Here is a 14,491-nt window from a genome sequence, read left to right on the forward strand (position 1 = left end):
GGGCCTTGGGGTATTCAAAACACTGAGTTATGGAATGGTAATTCCAGTGAAGCAGAATTACCTCCCTTCGATTATTGGCCACAGAGGTCGCTGAGGACTCACACATTATACGGGTTATTGCGAAGGATATTGGCTGCACACCAGTGTTAGGTGATAACCTCATGTTTCTGAAAGCCTCACATGCTCTAGTGGCAGGGCATATGGAAATCACGACGGGGTTTCTGAAAACCTTATTTTTTCTGGATAGCATGTGGTCTGGAAGACAACATGCAGGCCATCAGGTAAAACTGTCACCTGTTTAACTATGGAACCTTTTCGTTAATGCCACCACCATCATCATGCCAAGGAAGCTGTGCCCTTTTGTGTAATAGCGGAATGAGTGATATAAGTGTAACCAATTGCTTTTTAAATTTGTTTTAAGGCGCTTCTTATGAAAGAATTTTTATAGAAAGTCAGCATAAATACTACGGCTGGTAAATACTAGATTCTGATGAGCTAACTGCTTTTGTGGTTTGCTAATAAAATGATTTCTACACAGTTTTGTTTATGGCCATAGATTACTTCCTTGGCTACAGTGATTGAAAAAAAAAAATCTTTGTATAGTTACTAGAAGAGACTCATAACCAGTTACACTGCTGGGAATAAGCTTCCGTTGCTGTCATTTATACTGTGGCTGTATAATGATTAAAAAAACAATCACACATCTGTATTGTGCTTTAGGAAAAACAGATGCCACCTTCATTAGATCAGCTGTGTCTGAGTTCATAAGTCCAAGGGTCCGACACAACGAGCTTTATGGTGTTACTATTCCCTCATGGAAAGTGATGGGCTCTGAAGGGTTATTGTGCCTCATTTCAATATATCTATGAGACAAAAAGCTCTTAGAACACATTTGCCTACACACACACACACACATACACACACACATACACACACATGAAAATCTAGGTAAAAATGAATGACCTAAATATAATAAAGAAGCTAAATATGTAATGCAACTGGCAATGCTACAAAGTCCTATTACAGTGCATTGAATGGTAAGTTTGAAAAGTAACAGCAGTTCTGAACAAAGCCTTCTGGCATGTATAATCTGATAAAATGTAATATTATAGAGACTATCCTGAGCAAATCAGATACAAAGGTGGTATTTGTACTTTTTGTGTGCTTACTATATGTCAATGATTGCTTTTGAAAGAAAGTTGTTATTAGGACAAATAAAATAATTTGCTTTAAAATGTACACGCTCACAATTCTATTCAGGTTATGAACTCTGACCTTACCTGGCAGACTCCCCGTGCAGGTGTCTCAGCTGGTGGGCTTACACTTACAAACATATGAGTGTAAAGTTGCACAGTTCTCTGCTGTGAGACCAGAAGTTGACAGCATGGCACAGTTATGTTCATCATGGGAGAAGTCTGCTAGCCTGCAATGGCAGATCCACAAAATTCATATATGTGTGTGTGTGTATAACACGTATATGCTATATATACATATATATACCATACACACACATATATCTACCAAATGAATGACTACTATAAGCCAGTGCAGAAAAGGATCTCATCAAAGTGGGCAATGGCGTCTTTATTAACAGTGTGGTAAGAACTGATTGTTATGAAAGCCAAGCTGCCCATTCTCCAGATTCACATGAGCAGGTCATGAAGGTCTGCATCATTCTGTCTGTCTATAACTCAGCTTCTTTTATTGACACCGTTCTTCTGAGGGTTTCTTTTCTTCTTTCTTGTTTATTGAGTCATTAATGAAAACTTAGTAGCTGGGTGAGGTGGTGCACACCTTTGATACCAGCGCTCTGGGAGTGCAAGGCCAGCCTGGCCTACAAATCGAGTCCAGGACAGCCAAGACTCCACAGAGAAACCCTGCCTCAAAGAAACCAATAATAATAATAATAATAATAATAGAAAGAAAACTTACTTTGGTTTGAAAGTTGAGTCATTTTTCCAAACCCAGGGTTGACTCCTGCTCTTTCGAAAGACTCCAATCCATGAGACCACTGAGAGGGATTTCAGAAAGTCCTGCCAGAGAAACAAGAAATTTTCTTCAGCAGGAAGGCTTTTTTTTTTTATTTTTAAAACACATTACTGTAATCTGTCATAGTGTGGTTATTGTCCAACACAAATCAACTTATTAGTGCCAGCAACACTTTTTACATTATCAAACACTTACATATGCGTGTAATTTTGATCTGGAATTAACTGTTGAATGTTCATAGTTGGAAGTGGTCTTTTTTTTTTATATTAGTACAGAATTTGGTGATTGATTTATGTAAGTTAGTAGACACTCATGTTAACAACACAAGCATAGCAGGGATTCAAACAAATTTCCAGAAACTGTGCATGAAATTTTCTCAATGTTGTACTCAAATCAACTTTTCTACTCTTCATCAAAGTTCAGTTTTAGAAGGAAGTTCATGTTTTGCTCTTGAAGAAATGAGCGATGTAGTAGACAAAGATGCTCTTTTCTGTCTACTATATTATCATTAAGCAGCTGAGACCTACTGTTGTTTATCACTGTAGGGGTAGATTACTGACAAGGTAGCATCAATATTTCTTTTGGCTACTGTGATAACTACAAGGGCAACTTGGAAAGTAACAATAAAAGACAAAACCAAGGAATGCTGAAGGTTTGAAACAAAAAAGTGAAAGGGCTTGACACCTGAAGATGAGGGACTCCAGAGTTGCAAGAAATCCAGTTTTCTCGGTCCAATGGAAAGAAACGATGTTGCAAGCTCTCTCCCAGGACCCAAGCAACAATAGATGGATGCTGGGAGATCTCTTTCTTTGTGTGTAAGGGAAGCTGGGTCAGCAGTGCTGAGCAAGGTTGAAAACACCTAATGTGGTGAATGGCTTCTCCTACCTACTGAAGGACACCAGGGTAAGAACTGGAGTAGGGGATCCCATGAGTAAGAAGCCCATGTGAGATGCCTCTGTCCTTGAGGCTGTGTCACTCCCATCCAGAGACCCCAGATGAAGTCTGTTTTAGAATGTTTTGCTTTACATAACAGAGCAGTGAAATTAGCAAAATGCAGATCAATGCAGGAAAATGGATCAATGATTTACTGTATATCCATGAAAGAGTTACAGTGGTGGTTCCCAGCCTTCCTAATGCTGTGACCCTTTAATTCATTCCTCACGCTGAGGTGATTCAAAACTGTAAAATTATTTTTGTTTCTACTTCTTAACTGTAAATTTGCTACTGTTATGGACCACAATGTATATATTTGGCATTTTCCATACTTTTATGTGACCCCTGTGAATGGGCCACTCTACCCTCCAAAGGGTTGTGACCTACAGGTTGAAAACTGCTGAGTTACAGGATGTCTATGCAACAGTGCACACATGTGCCTGAACCTTGTCTTACAAAACTCAAAGGGTTGTGGAGTTAACTATAATACAGATCAGATAAATGGTTTTGGGCAGGAAGACCTGATGACAGTATTTTCCCACCATTTGCCTGCAAATTCATGTTTTCCTTGCTGAGTAGTATCCCATTGTAAAAATGTACCACAATTTCTGTATCCATTAATCAGTTGATAGAAGGGGAGGATATCCTTCCCTATCAGTGGACTAGGGAAGGGGGATGGGGGAGAAAAAGGAGGGTATAGCTGGGAGGATCTGAGGGAGGGGGGCTACAGCCAATATACAAAGGAGTAAATTGCAAAAAATAAATAAATTAAGCAGATGCTGAGACTCATAGACAAACTCTGGGCAGAGTACAGGGAATCTTATGAAAGAAGGCGGAGATAAAAAGACCTGCAAGGGATAGGAGCTGTACAAGTTGAGTTACAGAACCAAAATATCCTGGCTCAAGTGTCTTTTCTGCGACTGATACTCCAAACAAGGACCATGCACGGAAATAACTTCGAACTCTTGTACAGATGTAGCCCATAGCAGCTCAGTCTCCAAGTGGGTTTCCTAGTAAGGGGAACAGGGACTGTCTCTGACATGAACTCAGTGGCTGGCTCTTTAATCACCTTCCCCGAGGGGGGAGCAGCCTTGAAGGCAATGCAACCATTACTGATGAGATGTGATAGGCTAGGGTCAGATGGAAGTGGAGGAGGACCTTCCCTATCAGTGGACTTGGAGAAGGGCATGGGCAGAGAAGAGGGAAGGAGGGTGGGATTGATAGGGAATGAGAGAGGGGGCTATATCTGGGATACAAAGTGAAAAAAGTAATTAATACAAAAAATAAAAATTATTAAAAAAATAAATGTAAGGCTAAGCCTTGAAAAAAAAGATAGTATTAACCTCTTGGCTACTGTGATAAAACATAGATAAACTTATAAAATAATAGTGGAAGGCACAAGCAATTACTTGGAAAATACAATGGAAAGGCAGAAGCCACTAATTGTTAGAGAGAAAAAGTTGAAAGGGTTTGGCACCTGAAAACGACCAATAATAGAGAGGCAGGGCATCTCCTGTCCCTCAAATGACAGAAAGAGATGACTTTACACGCTGTCCCAATCACCCGCTTCACAACAGGTGGGTCCTGTGAGTGCGTGCCTCCTCTGTGTGGACGGGGGTCTCGCCAGCAGCAAGTCTAAAAGCGCTGGACTGCAGCATCTCTCATCATGGGCCGGCATGACCTCTCAGAAGTGCTGGTAAGCATGGTTAACCAGAGGGAGTGGTTTTGTTTTTCTCACTAAAGGACACCAGCGCAGAGCTGTAGGTTGGAGTTGGATGACTACATGTGCCTAAGGGCATGGCTCTCTCACAGCTTCTGCTCAGGGACACAGGTTTTAGAGCATAATCCTCAGACACTACAGCAGTGATAGTCTAGAAAGCCGCAGATATCAGAGTAATACTGTGGACGGACTGCCCCAAACACCATCAGAGAGGCTACAGTAGCAAGATAAAAATGCGTGCAGGCTGATTCTATGCCTGTGCAGCTCAGTGTCAAGCACAATTTGTGAGAGCAAATGTCAGGAAAAAAGTTTAGGCGCAAAACCTGATGAGAGCATACACAGTGAAAGGGCACGGGGGAAATGGAGACATCTGTTCTAATAATTGACCAGAATCGCCTCCATCTAGTCACTTACTGATCAGTCTGAGCCACCAGGACATGTATAGATCATTTTTTTCATTTACAGTAAAACTAAATGGCAAAGTTTATTTCAGACTAAAAGCACTTGTACAAGAATGGGTTTCATACATAAAAGTAAAAAAAACTGGAAATAAATATTTACTGCCAGTACACAAATACAAATAAAACATTGTAAAATAAAATAGCAAAATATTATACAGGGCTGTACATAAATGAAACATAAATAAGAATAGGAATGAGCAGGTTGGCAGTAGTACATGCCTTTAATCCCAGCATTCCGGAGGCAGAGGCAGGTGGATTTCTGTGAGTTTGGGGACAGCCTGATCTATAGAATGAGTTCCAGGACAGACAAGGCTACACAGAGAAACCCTGTTTTCAGAAAAAAATAATATGAATGGCCTCTACAAACATCACATTGACAGAATGAAAGGTTAAGCAATGATTGACACATATCAGCTCTTACCATCTCCTCTTCACTATTTATATAAAGCAGATCACAGGTTTTGCTAATGCAGGACTCCAAACTGTCATTCCAAGATTTTTTCTCCACACCAACGTAATAACAATTGTGGGAAAAGGATATCCCATCCATCGGACAATGACCACAAGGATGTGCTGAAGAAAGATTATGATTTATTAACTAGAAACCACATGGACTTAATAATAAAAATTAATTTACATGTTTGCACAGTTTTGAACATCCATGTACAAAACGTACCTATGTTCCCCATATGCTGTTATACAGAACACAAAATACACACCCAAATACATTCCAACACAGAGTTAACTTCTGGTCCATAGTTTATGTGTCCATATAAAGCATATAAATAAAAAACAAATCATCTCAGCAAATTTTTTTCATAATTTCACTTAGTATAATCTCTATTCTAAAAGACTGATTTCACTTCTAACTCAACATAGTTTGCCAGTAGAGAACTTATGTCAACCATCAAATTTTTGAATCGTTATTTTACCTTATTATCTCTTCTTATTGCTGAACAAAAAGTATTTTGATCCTTTAATGTTTATTTACGAGAATGTAGTGTTAACGTTTCTAGATTATTTCCTTCCTAGAAATATAACTTAAGCCTTTGCATGGCTTAAGTTAGACACAAAACATAATGTGTACAAACTTCAGAACTTTGACAAGTGAGGTGTACTTTTTGGGTTCTGATCATGAGGGAGTAGTTCTGTTCCTTTGGTTCAATATCTGGAGAGGTAATGTACTGCTCAAAAAATACAGCCACTTTTGATGTGAACTGACAGACTAAGATCAGAAAGGAGAGGAGAACCTCCCCTATTAGTGGACCTGGGGAGTGGCATGCAAGCAGAGGGAGGTGGGAGGGTGGGATTGGGATGGGAGGAGGGAGGGGCTTATGGGGGGATGCAGAATGAATAAAGTGTAATTGATGAAAAATTTAAGAAAAAAGGGAAAAAATAATTTAAGAACCTTAAATGACTTTCAAAATTGGAGGAAAACATGGAGTTAGTCAATTGGCATGGAGCACGTCTCGCCCCTGGGGGCAATGGTCTCCTGAACCTACTCAGACCTCGGACACCACCACTGCTAGTTCTAGAACTGACGCAGGATGTTCCAACGAGGGGTTAAGGCTTCTCATAATATTTCCTATAAGCCCACACCTGTTTGTCTATATCCCCCATTTTTATTCATTATTAGCCAGATAGAGCCAAGTAATTGTGGTAATGATACTTGCTTTTTTGCCCAATGCTGGAATGCTAGTAAAGTTAGGTATGCCCTGGTTACTCGCATGCCTCACTGGGTGCCTGTGCCCATTGATGCCCCTCATGCTATGACTCTCTTCAGACAGAAAAGGGATCTTGGAACTACAGCCACCATTGTTACTACCATCTCATTGACGGCTGTTGGAGCTACCACCAGGGCATTAGCCATGAGTCATACTGGGCAGACTGCTCAGACCCTGAATAATCATTTAGCCAATGTAGCTCATGCCTTAGTTGTACATAAAGGAATTAATGCTCAACTAAAAGGAAGCTTGATGGTGTTCAATCAGAGGATTGACCTCTTGCAGGAGCAAATTGATACCCTATGGCAAATCGCTCAACCTGGCTGTCAATGAAAGTATGCTGGACTTTGTGTCACTAGCATACAACATGAGAATTTTTCCTGTGCTGCAAATCTGTCTAAACAATTGTCGAGCTATATTTTAGGTAATTGGTCTGGAGAATTCGATACTACGATGGAGCAGCTGAGAGTGGCCATTGTCACAGTAAATTCTACCGGTGTGGACGCAGGACTAGCCACAGGATTATCATCATGGATTGCTGCAGCCATGAATCATCTGAAGGAATGGGCGGGCATGGGAGTGTTAGCAGGCCTTCTGGTGTTGGTCTCCTTGGTTTGCCTGTGGTATATATGCAAGATTAGAGTCTCACAACAGTGTGATGCAGCAATGATCATTCAGGCCTTTACAGCCATTGAAGCAGGACATTCTCCCCAAGCATGGTTGGATACCATAAAAAGCTAAAATGATACGCTCAGGATGCGAGGCTAAGCACTGCACTCAGGGTCAGCCGCTTTGGACCCAGAGAAGAGCATTTCTGATTGCATGCGGGTTGATGCCCCAGGTCCCGCCTCTGAGAAAAAGGTATCGGACGGGTCTGATGCTCTTTGGGTGGATGACACCTAAATGAACATCTGTACAAAGTCCCAATTTATTTCTAATATCAGAGATCAGACCTCTACTCTTGCCTGATGCGTCTAAAACAAAAAGGGGGAACTGTAGAGAGCTGCGGAATGCTATGCCTTAAAGATGGAGCTGGTATCCGCCTTCCACCTTCCCGATGGTGAGTGCTCTCTGTCACGAACAACTCCACATTTGGCTAAGGCCGAGGATCTGGCTTGCTTCCATGTATGTGGACCTATCTGCATTGCCCCCATGGCACGCCTGGGTTGGCTACCCAGAGGCTATTTAAGCTGTGGGCTGGCTTTCCCCGGGGTCCGAGGATTGTTCAATGTTCCTGAATAAACTGCATTGAAAAAAAAAAAAAAAAAAAAAAGAAAACTATAAGTCCACTAAGGATTCTCAATATTAGTTTTATTGGCATCACTGTATTTCTGGTTCAATTTTGGAAAAGAAAGATAAAGGAAAACTAAGAAGCAATATCTTCTTGGCTTGTATGATTGCAAAAAAGGTCGTGCATTGCACTCATGAGACACGTAAAAGCAATCTTTTTCTATTATTCTGTCAATATTGACTTCTAGAAAATTGTTCCTTTCAATGTCTGCTGGTGTCCTGTGAAACAGCTTTGGTAATAAAATTCCAGAACCTTGTTGACCATACACTTTTATTTCACTTTTTATTTTATATTAATTTCCTGTCCTCAATAATATGTTGTTGCTTCAGTTTTCATATGTACTTATTCTTCAAATGAATTTTCTCATTTTTCAGGCTTTCCATTATAGTGATTTGAGAATTTGATATTTGAAAAACATCAGGGAGCTATATTTTCTCTGAATTATAAAGTGTATTTTACTATATTTTCAGTCTGACTGTTTTGAAAGATTATCCTGAATTGTTATCTTCTGTGTAGCATCTCAAATATTGCTAAATGAATTGAATAAATTTTCCAGATGTTTACAAAAAAAAAGAAAATGAAGATAACTGTTAAGACAAAATCATATTGGACTTGCTATTTAAATATTTTTTAAATATCCTGATTATTTTATAAAATAATTTTATAATAACATGATCAACTGTCTCTTTCATACTCTAACACCTATGTTTATTTATCTTGAGAATATTAAATAAAAAAACTAACACATCCATGACAAAAAAAAAAAATTGGACATCCAAACAATTTTACCTTCTTAGCTTGAAAGTGATGAACTATATGCATTAGAATAAACACAGAATACATTTGCATTTGCAAAAATATGAATAATATGGTAAAATCTTGGGGAAAAATTAGTTCAAATGAAAGCTTAAATTTCAACATCTTCACCATACAAACCATGAGGGGAAACACTTTCAAAACTTAATCTGTGTTTCTCAGTGGAGTATTCTAAAGAGTGTTGTTGAACTTTAAAAGTCATAACTGGTATACTTAACAGCAAATATATTGTAATGCCCCTGTCATTCTTAAGTTTGACAAAATTACAGTAACCATTTCACATTTAGTCTACATATGTATTTGAAAATAAAAGCTATGTTTCTTAATAGGAAGGAACATTGAGAGACACTTGGTCATCAAGGGGGAAGGCTCTCCTAAAATGTCTCGAAAGTATGCTTACATGGAGAGGCAACTCTGGCTGATATCACCAAAGCGACCAATAAGGCAAACCAGATGATGCCCAGGATCCCAGAGATGAGCTTCTCTGGAGGTGATAAAAAGTCTGTAGAGATAAATGGAAGTGATGAGAAAGAAAACGGGCTCATGTCCACAGGGTTTACACAGAAGAGAGCTCAGAGAAGCAGGAGGATAAACTGAGCCCCAGGCCTTCCTCTATGCTGCAATCAGTCAGTAGGAAATACCATCGCATTTGCAGATGGTCTTGCGACAATGCCTGAATGAAAACTATGCCCACAGCTTACCTTATAACAGCCTGGGCCACATTGGAGCTCCTTTTCTTCCCATAAGGGACACATTCCCACCTCCGCATGCCAGCGGAAACCCCAGAGCAGTTACAATGAGATTGGGTGCCTTACTTTTGCAGCGGTGGTGTCTGCTGGTCTTGGGGTGGTTCCAGGAAGCATGTTGAAGGCTGAACTCCAGCGGGTGATCTTTTGCTCCCTTGCTGAAATGGAGCTGTGATTGGGTTTTCTTTGCTGCTTCCCTGGATTCTGAGCGACATTCATGTCCCAGCAAGTCCCCCATGATTCCTGTCTGCGGCGCAGTGATACCTGCTCTGTGCTCTTCAGTGATTCTGCTGTGATCTGTGCTACGGAGATGCTTCTTGAGAAGTTGCACATCCTGATGCAGTCACGAAGGAGGAGCCCACCGACTACTGGAGCCTTTGTACAGTTTAAATATCTAAATTTTAACTTGTGCTTTGAGCTCCTGTGCTATGGCTAAAAAAATACTCTAACTGTGACAAACTGATTTTAGTAGGGGAAATGAAAATAAATTAGTGAGACCAAAAGGTTCACAAATAAAGGGTAAAATTTATACATTAAATTCAGTTTTCATAGGAATAACACCGTGAAATATTTCAATGCCTACATGAAAAGGCCCAATGCTGTAATAAAACTAACTATGCATCAGTTTCAATAAGGAGTAGAAACTGAATGTTCTAAGACTGAATGACTAGGAAGGTTGATATTTTAATTACTTGGATTATCTTATTTTTAGTCAATAATTTATATGAATTTAATAAAATAAAGTGCTATTAAATTAGAATCTATTTGGAGTAATGGAGGGGTTCAGAGAAATTAAAAAAAATTAAGGATATGGTAAGTATTAGAAAATGTTTTGTGTCAAAATAAACATGTGCAAATTAAATAATAATTGAAATACTTTACATGTTATTTTTCTTGGAAGTGATTTTTAATGCTCATTTTACTTGAGAAAATCGTTATTCATACCATGGCTAAACCCTGAAACTACAAAGTGAGGAAATGAACGTACTATGAAATTGAATATTGTTGGTTCATACTTGCCCAGAGAACCTATGGTTGTTATAACACTGTTTTAACTGATTGTTAATTCAATTGCACTAGAAGATTTGATCGAACAATTTAATCCATGAGTTTTGGAATTGGTGAGATCTAGAATTAATTCTGGCTTTGAGGCTCATAACATGTGACTGTTGAAAAGTTGCTGGAAGTTGGAATCCAGGAACCCTGTTTACTCCTCTGGAAGGTAAGGTCAAGTGTACACAATAAATGTGAGGTAGTTAAGGTAGTTAATGCCCAACTTGGTCTGTGACACTCTCCATCTGTGCCCTTTGGGACAAATCGATGTGTTTCTCTCCAAAGATCCACAGACCACAAACTGCAACACTTAAAAATCACGCTTCCTCCATCCGGTCACCCGCAGCTGCAGGCGTAATTACATTGACAAAGAAACAGAAACACGAGGGGATGACTAAGCCTCCACAGACAAGGACAGAAATGTGGGACAGTCCTCCAGTGTGTGTCCATGTGCCTGGATTTATCCTGGTTGTTTAAAGGCATCCGTGTCCCAGTTTGAGTCTCTGTCTGAACTGTGCCTCAGCTGCTCCCCGTGCAGCATAGCAGAGTCTCCTCACTGACTGGACTGGTGGAGACAAGGGAGCAGTGACAAACTCCCTCTGTTGCCAGAGAGCCAGGCCTCCTGCGGCGAGGTGTGGTGCTCACAGGGGGCCTGTGGGAGCTGAGCACCAAGAGGTGAGAGTCAGTGGCAGAAACCTAGGACGTCAGCGACTGCCAACTTCGCAGGCTGCCTCATGAAGCTCAGAGTGAGTCAAGGGAAGAGGAGATTTCTCACTAACGTGTCACCAAAGGTTGAACAGGAAATTCTCATACTCAGCTGCGTTTGAAATCAGTTTTTCTCATGACACCTTTACACTGTAGGACCCTTTGGGTTCTTGTTGAAAGGACACAGTGGTCCTCTCAGTGTGTTGTGTAGAGTAATTTTCCGAGTATCTCACGAGAATTGCTATGTTTTCTAAAAAGGCGAGAAAGGACTAACCACAATGACCAAGCTTTCCCTTTACAAGAAGTTCTTAGATTTTTTTTCTCGTTCATTGAAAAAGATGCTTTCATATAATATATTCTGATTAGTTTCCCCTTTCCGACACCTTCCAGTTTCTCCACCTCTCACCTCTCATCTGTCTCTATGCTCTGTTCGTCTCCCGTTAGAAAACAATTGGGGATCAAAGGAATATCAATAAAATAATATAAATCAAAACAAAACAACTCACAATGGGACAAAACAACAGGCAGAAAAAAAAGTGTCAATCAAAAAGCACAAGAAATGCATACCGACACAGAGACATACACATTCACACACAGGAATTTTAAATAAAGTTTAAAACCGGAAGCCAAAATACATACGTGAAGGATCTGTAAGTTAAAAAAACAAAACAAAAACAAAGACTGACAACATTGGAGACAAAGAACCTCCAAAGATGCTAAAGAGTTAGTTTTGAGTTGGCCATCTATAGTTGGGCCTGGACCTAGAGCCTACCTTTCAGCGTGAGTTTTTTTCCTCAATGTGACTCCCTTTGAGAAAATTAATTTTACTTGCAAGTGTCTATCAATTGGAGAGAGCTTCTGGGTTAGAAATGGGGAAGTGTTTATTTCACCTTCCAGTTCTAGGAGTCCATCTGGTTCAGGCCCATGCAGGCCCTGTGCGTGCTGCCACAGTCTCTGTATTTATTATTTATTTAAATTTATTTACTTTGTATCCCTGCTGTAACCCCCTCCCTCACCTCCTCCCAATCCCACCCTCCCTTCCTTTTCTCCTCTCATGGCCTTCCCCTAGTCCACTGATAGGGGAAGTCCTCCTTCCCTATCTGACCCTAGCCTATCAGGTCTCATCAGGACTGGCTGCAGAGACTTCCTCTGCAGCCTGGCAAGGTACAATCTTTACTTAGGTACCAACTAAACTTCTCTGTGTTCAATGAATTGTGTAGGTGTTGTCTTCAGCAACAAGGCCTCACCCTCAGTTTGCAGAAAGCCACCAATAATAGCCTTGGCAATAGCCTGGTTTGTTTGCGTGTTTACATTGGAGGTTTCTTAGATATGTTTTTTTTTAAGTCTCTAGAAGCATGTTACTGAATTACAAAATTACAACATATAGAGATGAAATAATTTTGTTATTGCAGTTTTGATAAATTCAGAATAAACATTTGACAGATTTCTATTTACAAGAACACATAAATAAAAATATGTTAAGTGTCTCATGACTACATACAGAGAAATATGTACAGAGGCTTCCTGCCATCAGAGTGAAAAATTCCCCTATACTCATCCAAAAATCATTCTTACAGGCAGCAACAATTTTGTTTGTCACTGCCAAATGGGATGTTTAGAGGGAGTAGATGATCCTTTGTATTCTAGTCTCAAGTTCATCTGATGGGAACAAGAAATCTGCAGGGAGAAATGGAAGCCATAAGAAAGTCAAGGACATAGCTGTTCATGGGGTGGTTACATGTATGCAGAATAGAAAAGATAAACTCATTCCAAAATGCCTCAACCACAAATCTAATTCTCTTTTTAGAATGGGTTTGCATTTTCAGTAAATGTGTGTTTCAAAAATGATAGAGATTTTAGCAGCACATCAGTAATATATTTACCATACCCAATTTAGATGTTGGACTATTAAATGTGAAATGAATTATAATGAACCAGTTTCCAATTTCAAGTCACCATTGCCATGCGTGTCCTCTGACACACACAGAAAGGTGAATACGTATCTTATTTGAATCATGGCAATTCTTTTCACTTCCTTCAAGGTGCTGGGAGCACTTTGAGGGTGTAATTCCAGTCAGGCTACTTCTTGTGTAGTCACTGGACTGGAGTGTAGCAGGAGATGTCAGGGATTATGCTTTAGGTAAATGGGCTTAAAGCTTAATGTAGTAAGTTTCCCATAAGCTTATATAGGATGGGAAGCCTAGGACCATCCAGCTGGGTGAGATATGAGGTGAACACTATGTTGCAGCTGGATCCAAAAATCTAGTTCAGATTTCCACAGACCTCTGAATTGTACCTCACTGTAAAAATGAGCATGTTTCAATAGATGTGTGGGTTTAATATAAATTGATAATTCAGACCATGAAGTACAATAGATTGGCAAAAAATTAAAGGAAAGCATGAAAGCCTGGCATTCTGGTTGGCTTTTTTGTTTCTGTGATAAAACATTTTGACCAGGATGGAAGCCTACCATAGATGTCTCCTGAAAGACTCCACCCAGCAGGGGTTAGAAGCAGAAAGAGACTCACAGCCAAATTTTGCGCAGAGCACAGGGAGTCTTATTGAAGAGTGGTGGGATAGAGAGACCTGGAGGGGACAGGAGCGTCACAAGGAGACCGACAAAGACAACAAATCTGGGCCCAGTGGGGTCTGCAGAGACTGATGCCCCAACCACTCATAGAGAAGATGCCTTGCTCAGATGTAGCCCCTAGGCAGCTCTCCATGTGGGTTCCCTAGTAAAGGGAACAAGGGTTTTCTCTGACATGGGCTCTGTTGCCCACTCTTTGATCACTTCCTCACTTCCTCCTGGTGGGGCAGCCTTGTCAGACCACAGAGGAAGAGGATCCAGGCAAGTTCTGATGAGACTTGATAGGCTAGAGACAGATGGTAGGGGAAGAGGGCTCCCCCTTTCTGTGGACCAGGGGAGAGGGATGGGGGGAAATGGGAGGGAAGGTGGAACCTGGGGGAGAGGAGGGAGAGGGCAATAAGATGAATATAGTACAAAAAAGTAAATAAAAAAATGTGAAACAGAAGACATTTTGACCCAAAGCAAC

At 40.3% G+C, this 14,491-nt stretch overlaps 1 protein-coding gene across 1 annotated transcript; it reads right to left on the minus strand.

The window, feature by feature from the left end:
- Positions 1-1,286: 1,286 nt before the first annotated feature.
- LOC110564297 (NKG2-A/NKG2-B type II integral membrane protein-like) lies at positions 1,287-10,036 on the minus strand. Its single transcript, XM_060383370.1, has 6 exons — positions 9,750-10,036; positions 9,335-9,436; positions 6,222-6,271; positions 5,525-5,701; positions 1,933-2,033; positions 1,287-1,423 (listed from the first exon to the last, which is right to left on the minus strand). The coding sequence occupies exons 1-6, from the start codon at positions 9,916-9,918 to the stop codon at positions 1,306-1,308; spliced, it is 717 nt and encodes a 238-aa protein (XP_060239353.1). The 5' UTR covers positions 9,919-10,036; the 3' UTR covers positions 1,287-1,305.
- Positions 10,037-14,491: the final 4,455 nt, after the last annotated feature.

Source organism: Meriones unguiculatus, chromosome 5, assembly GCF_030254825.1.
Source record: "Meriones unguiculatus strain TT.TT164.6M chromosome 5, Bangor_MerUng_6.1, whole genome shotgun sequence".
In the NCBI taxonomy this organism is placed as follows: domain Eukaryota; kingdom Metazoa; phylum Chordata; class Mammalia; order Rodentia; family Muridae; genus Meriones; species Meriones unguiculatus.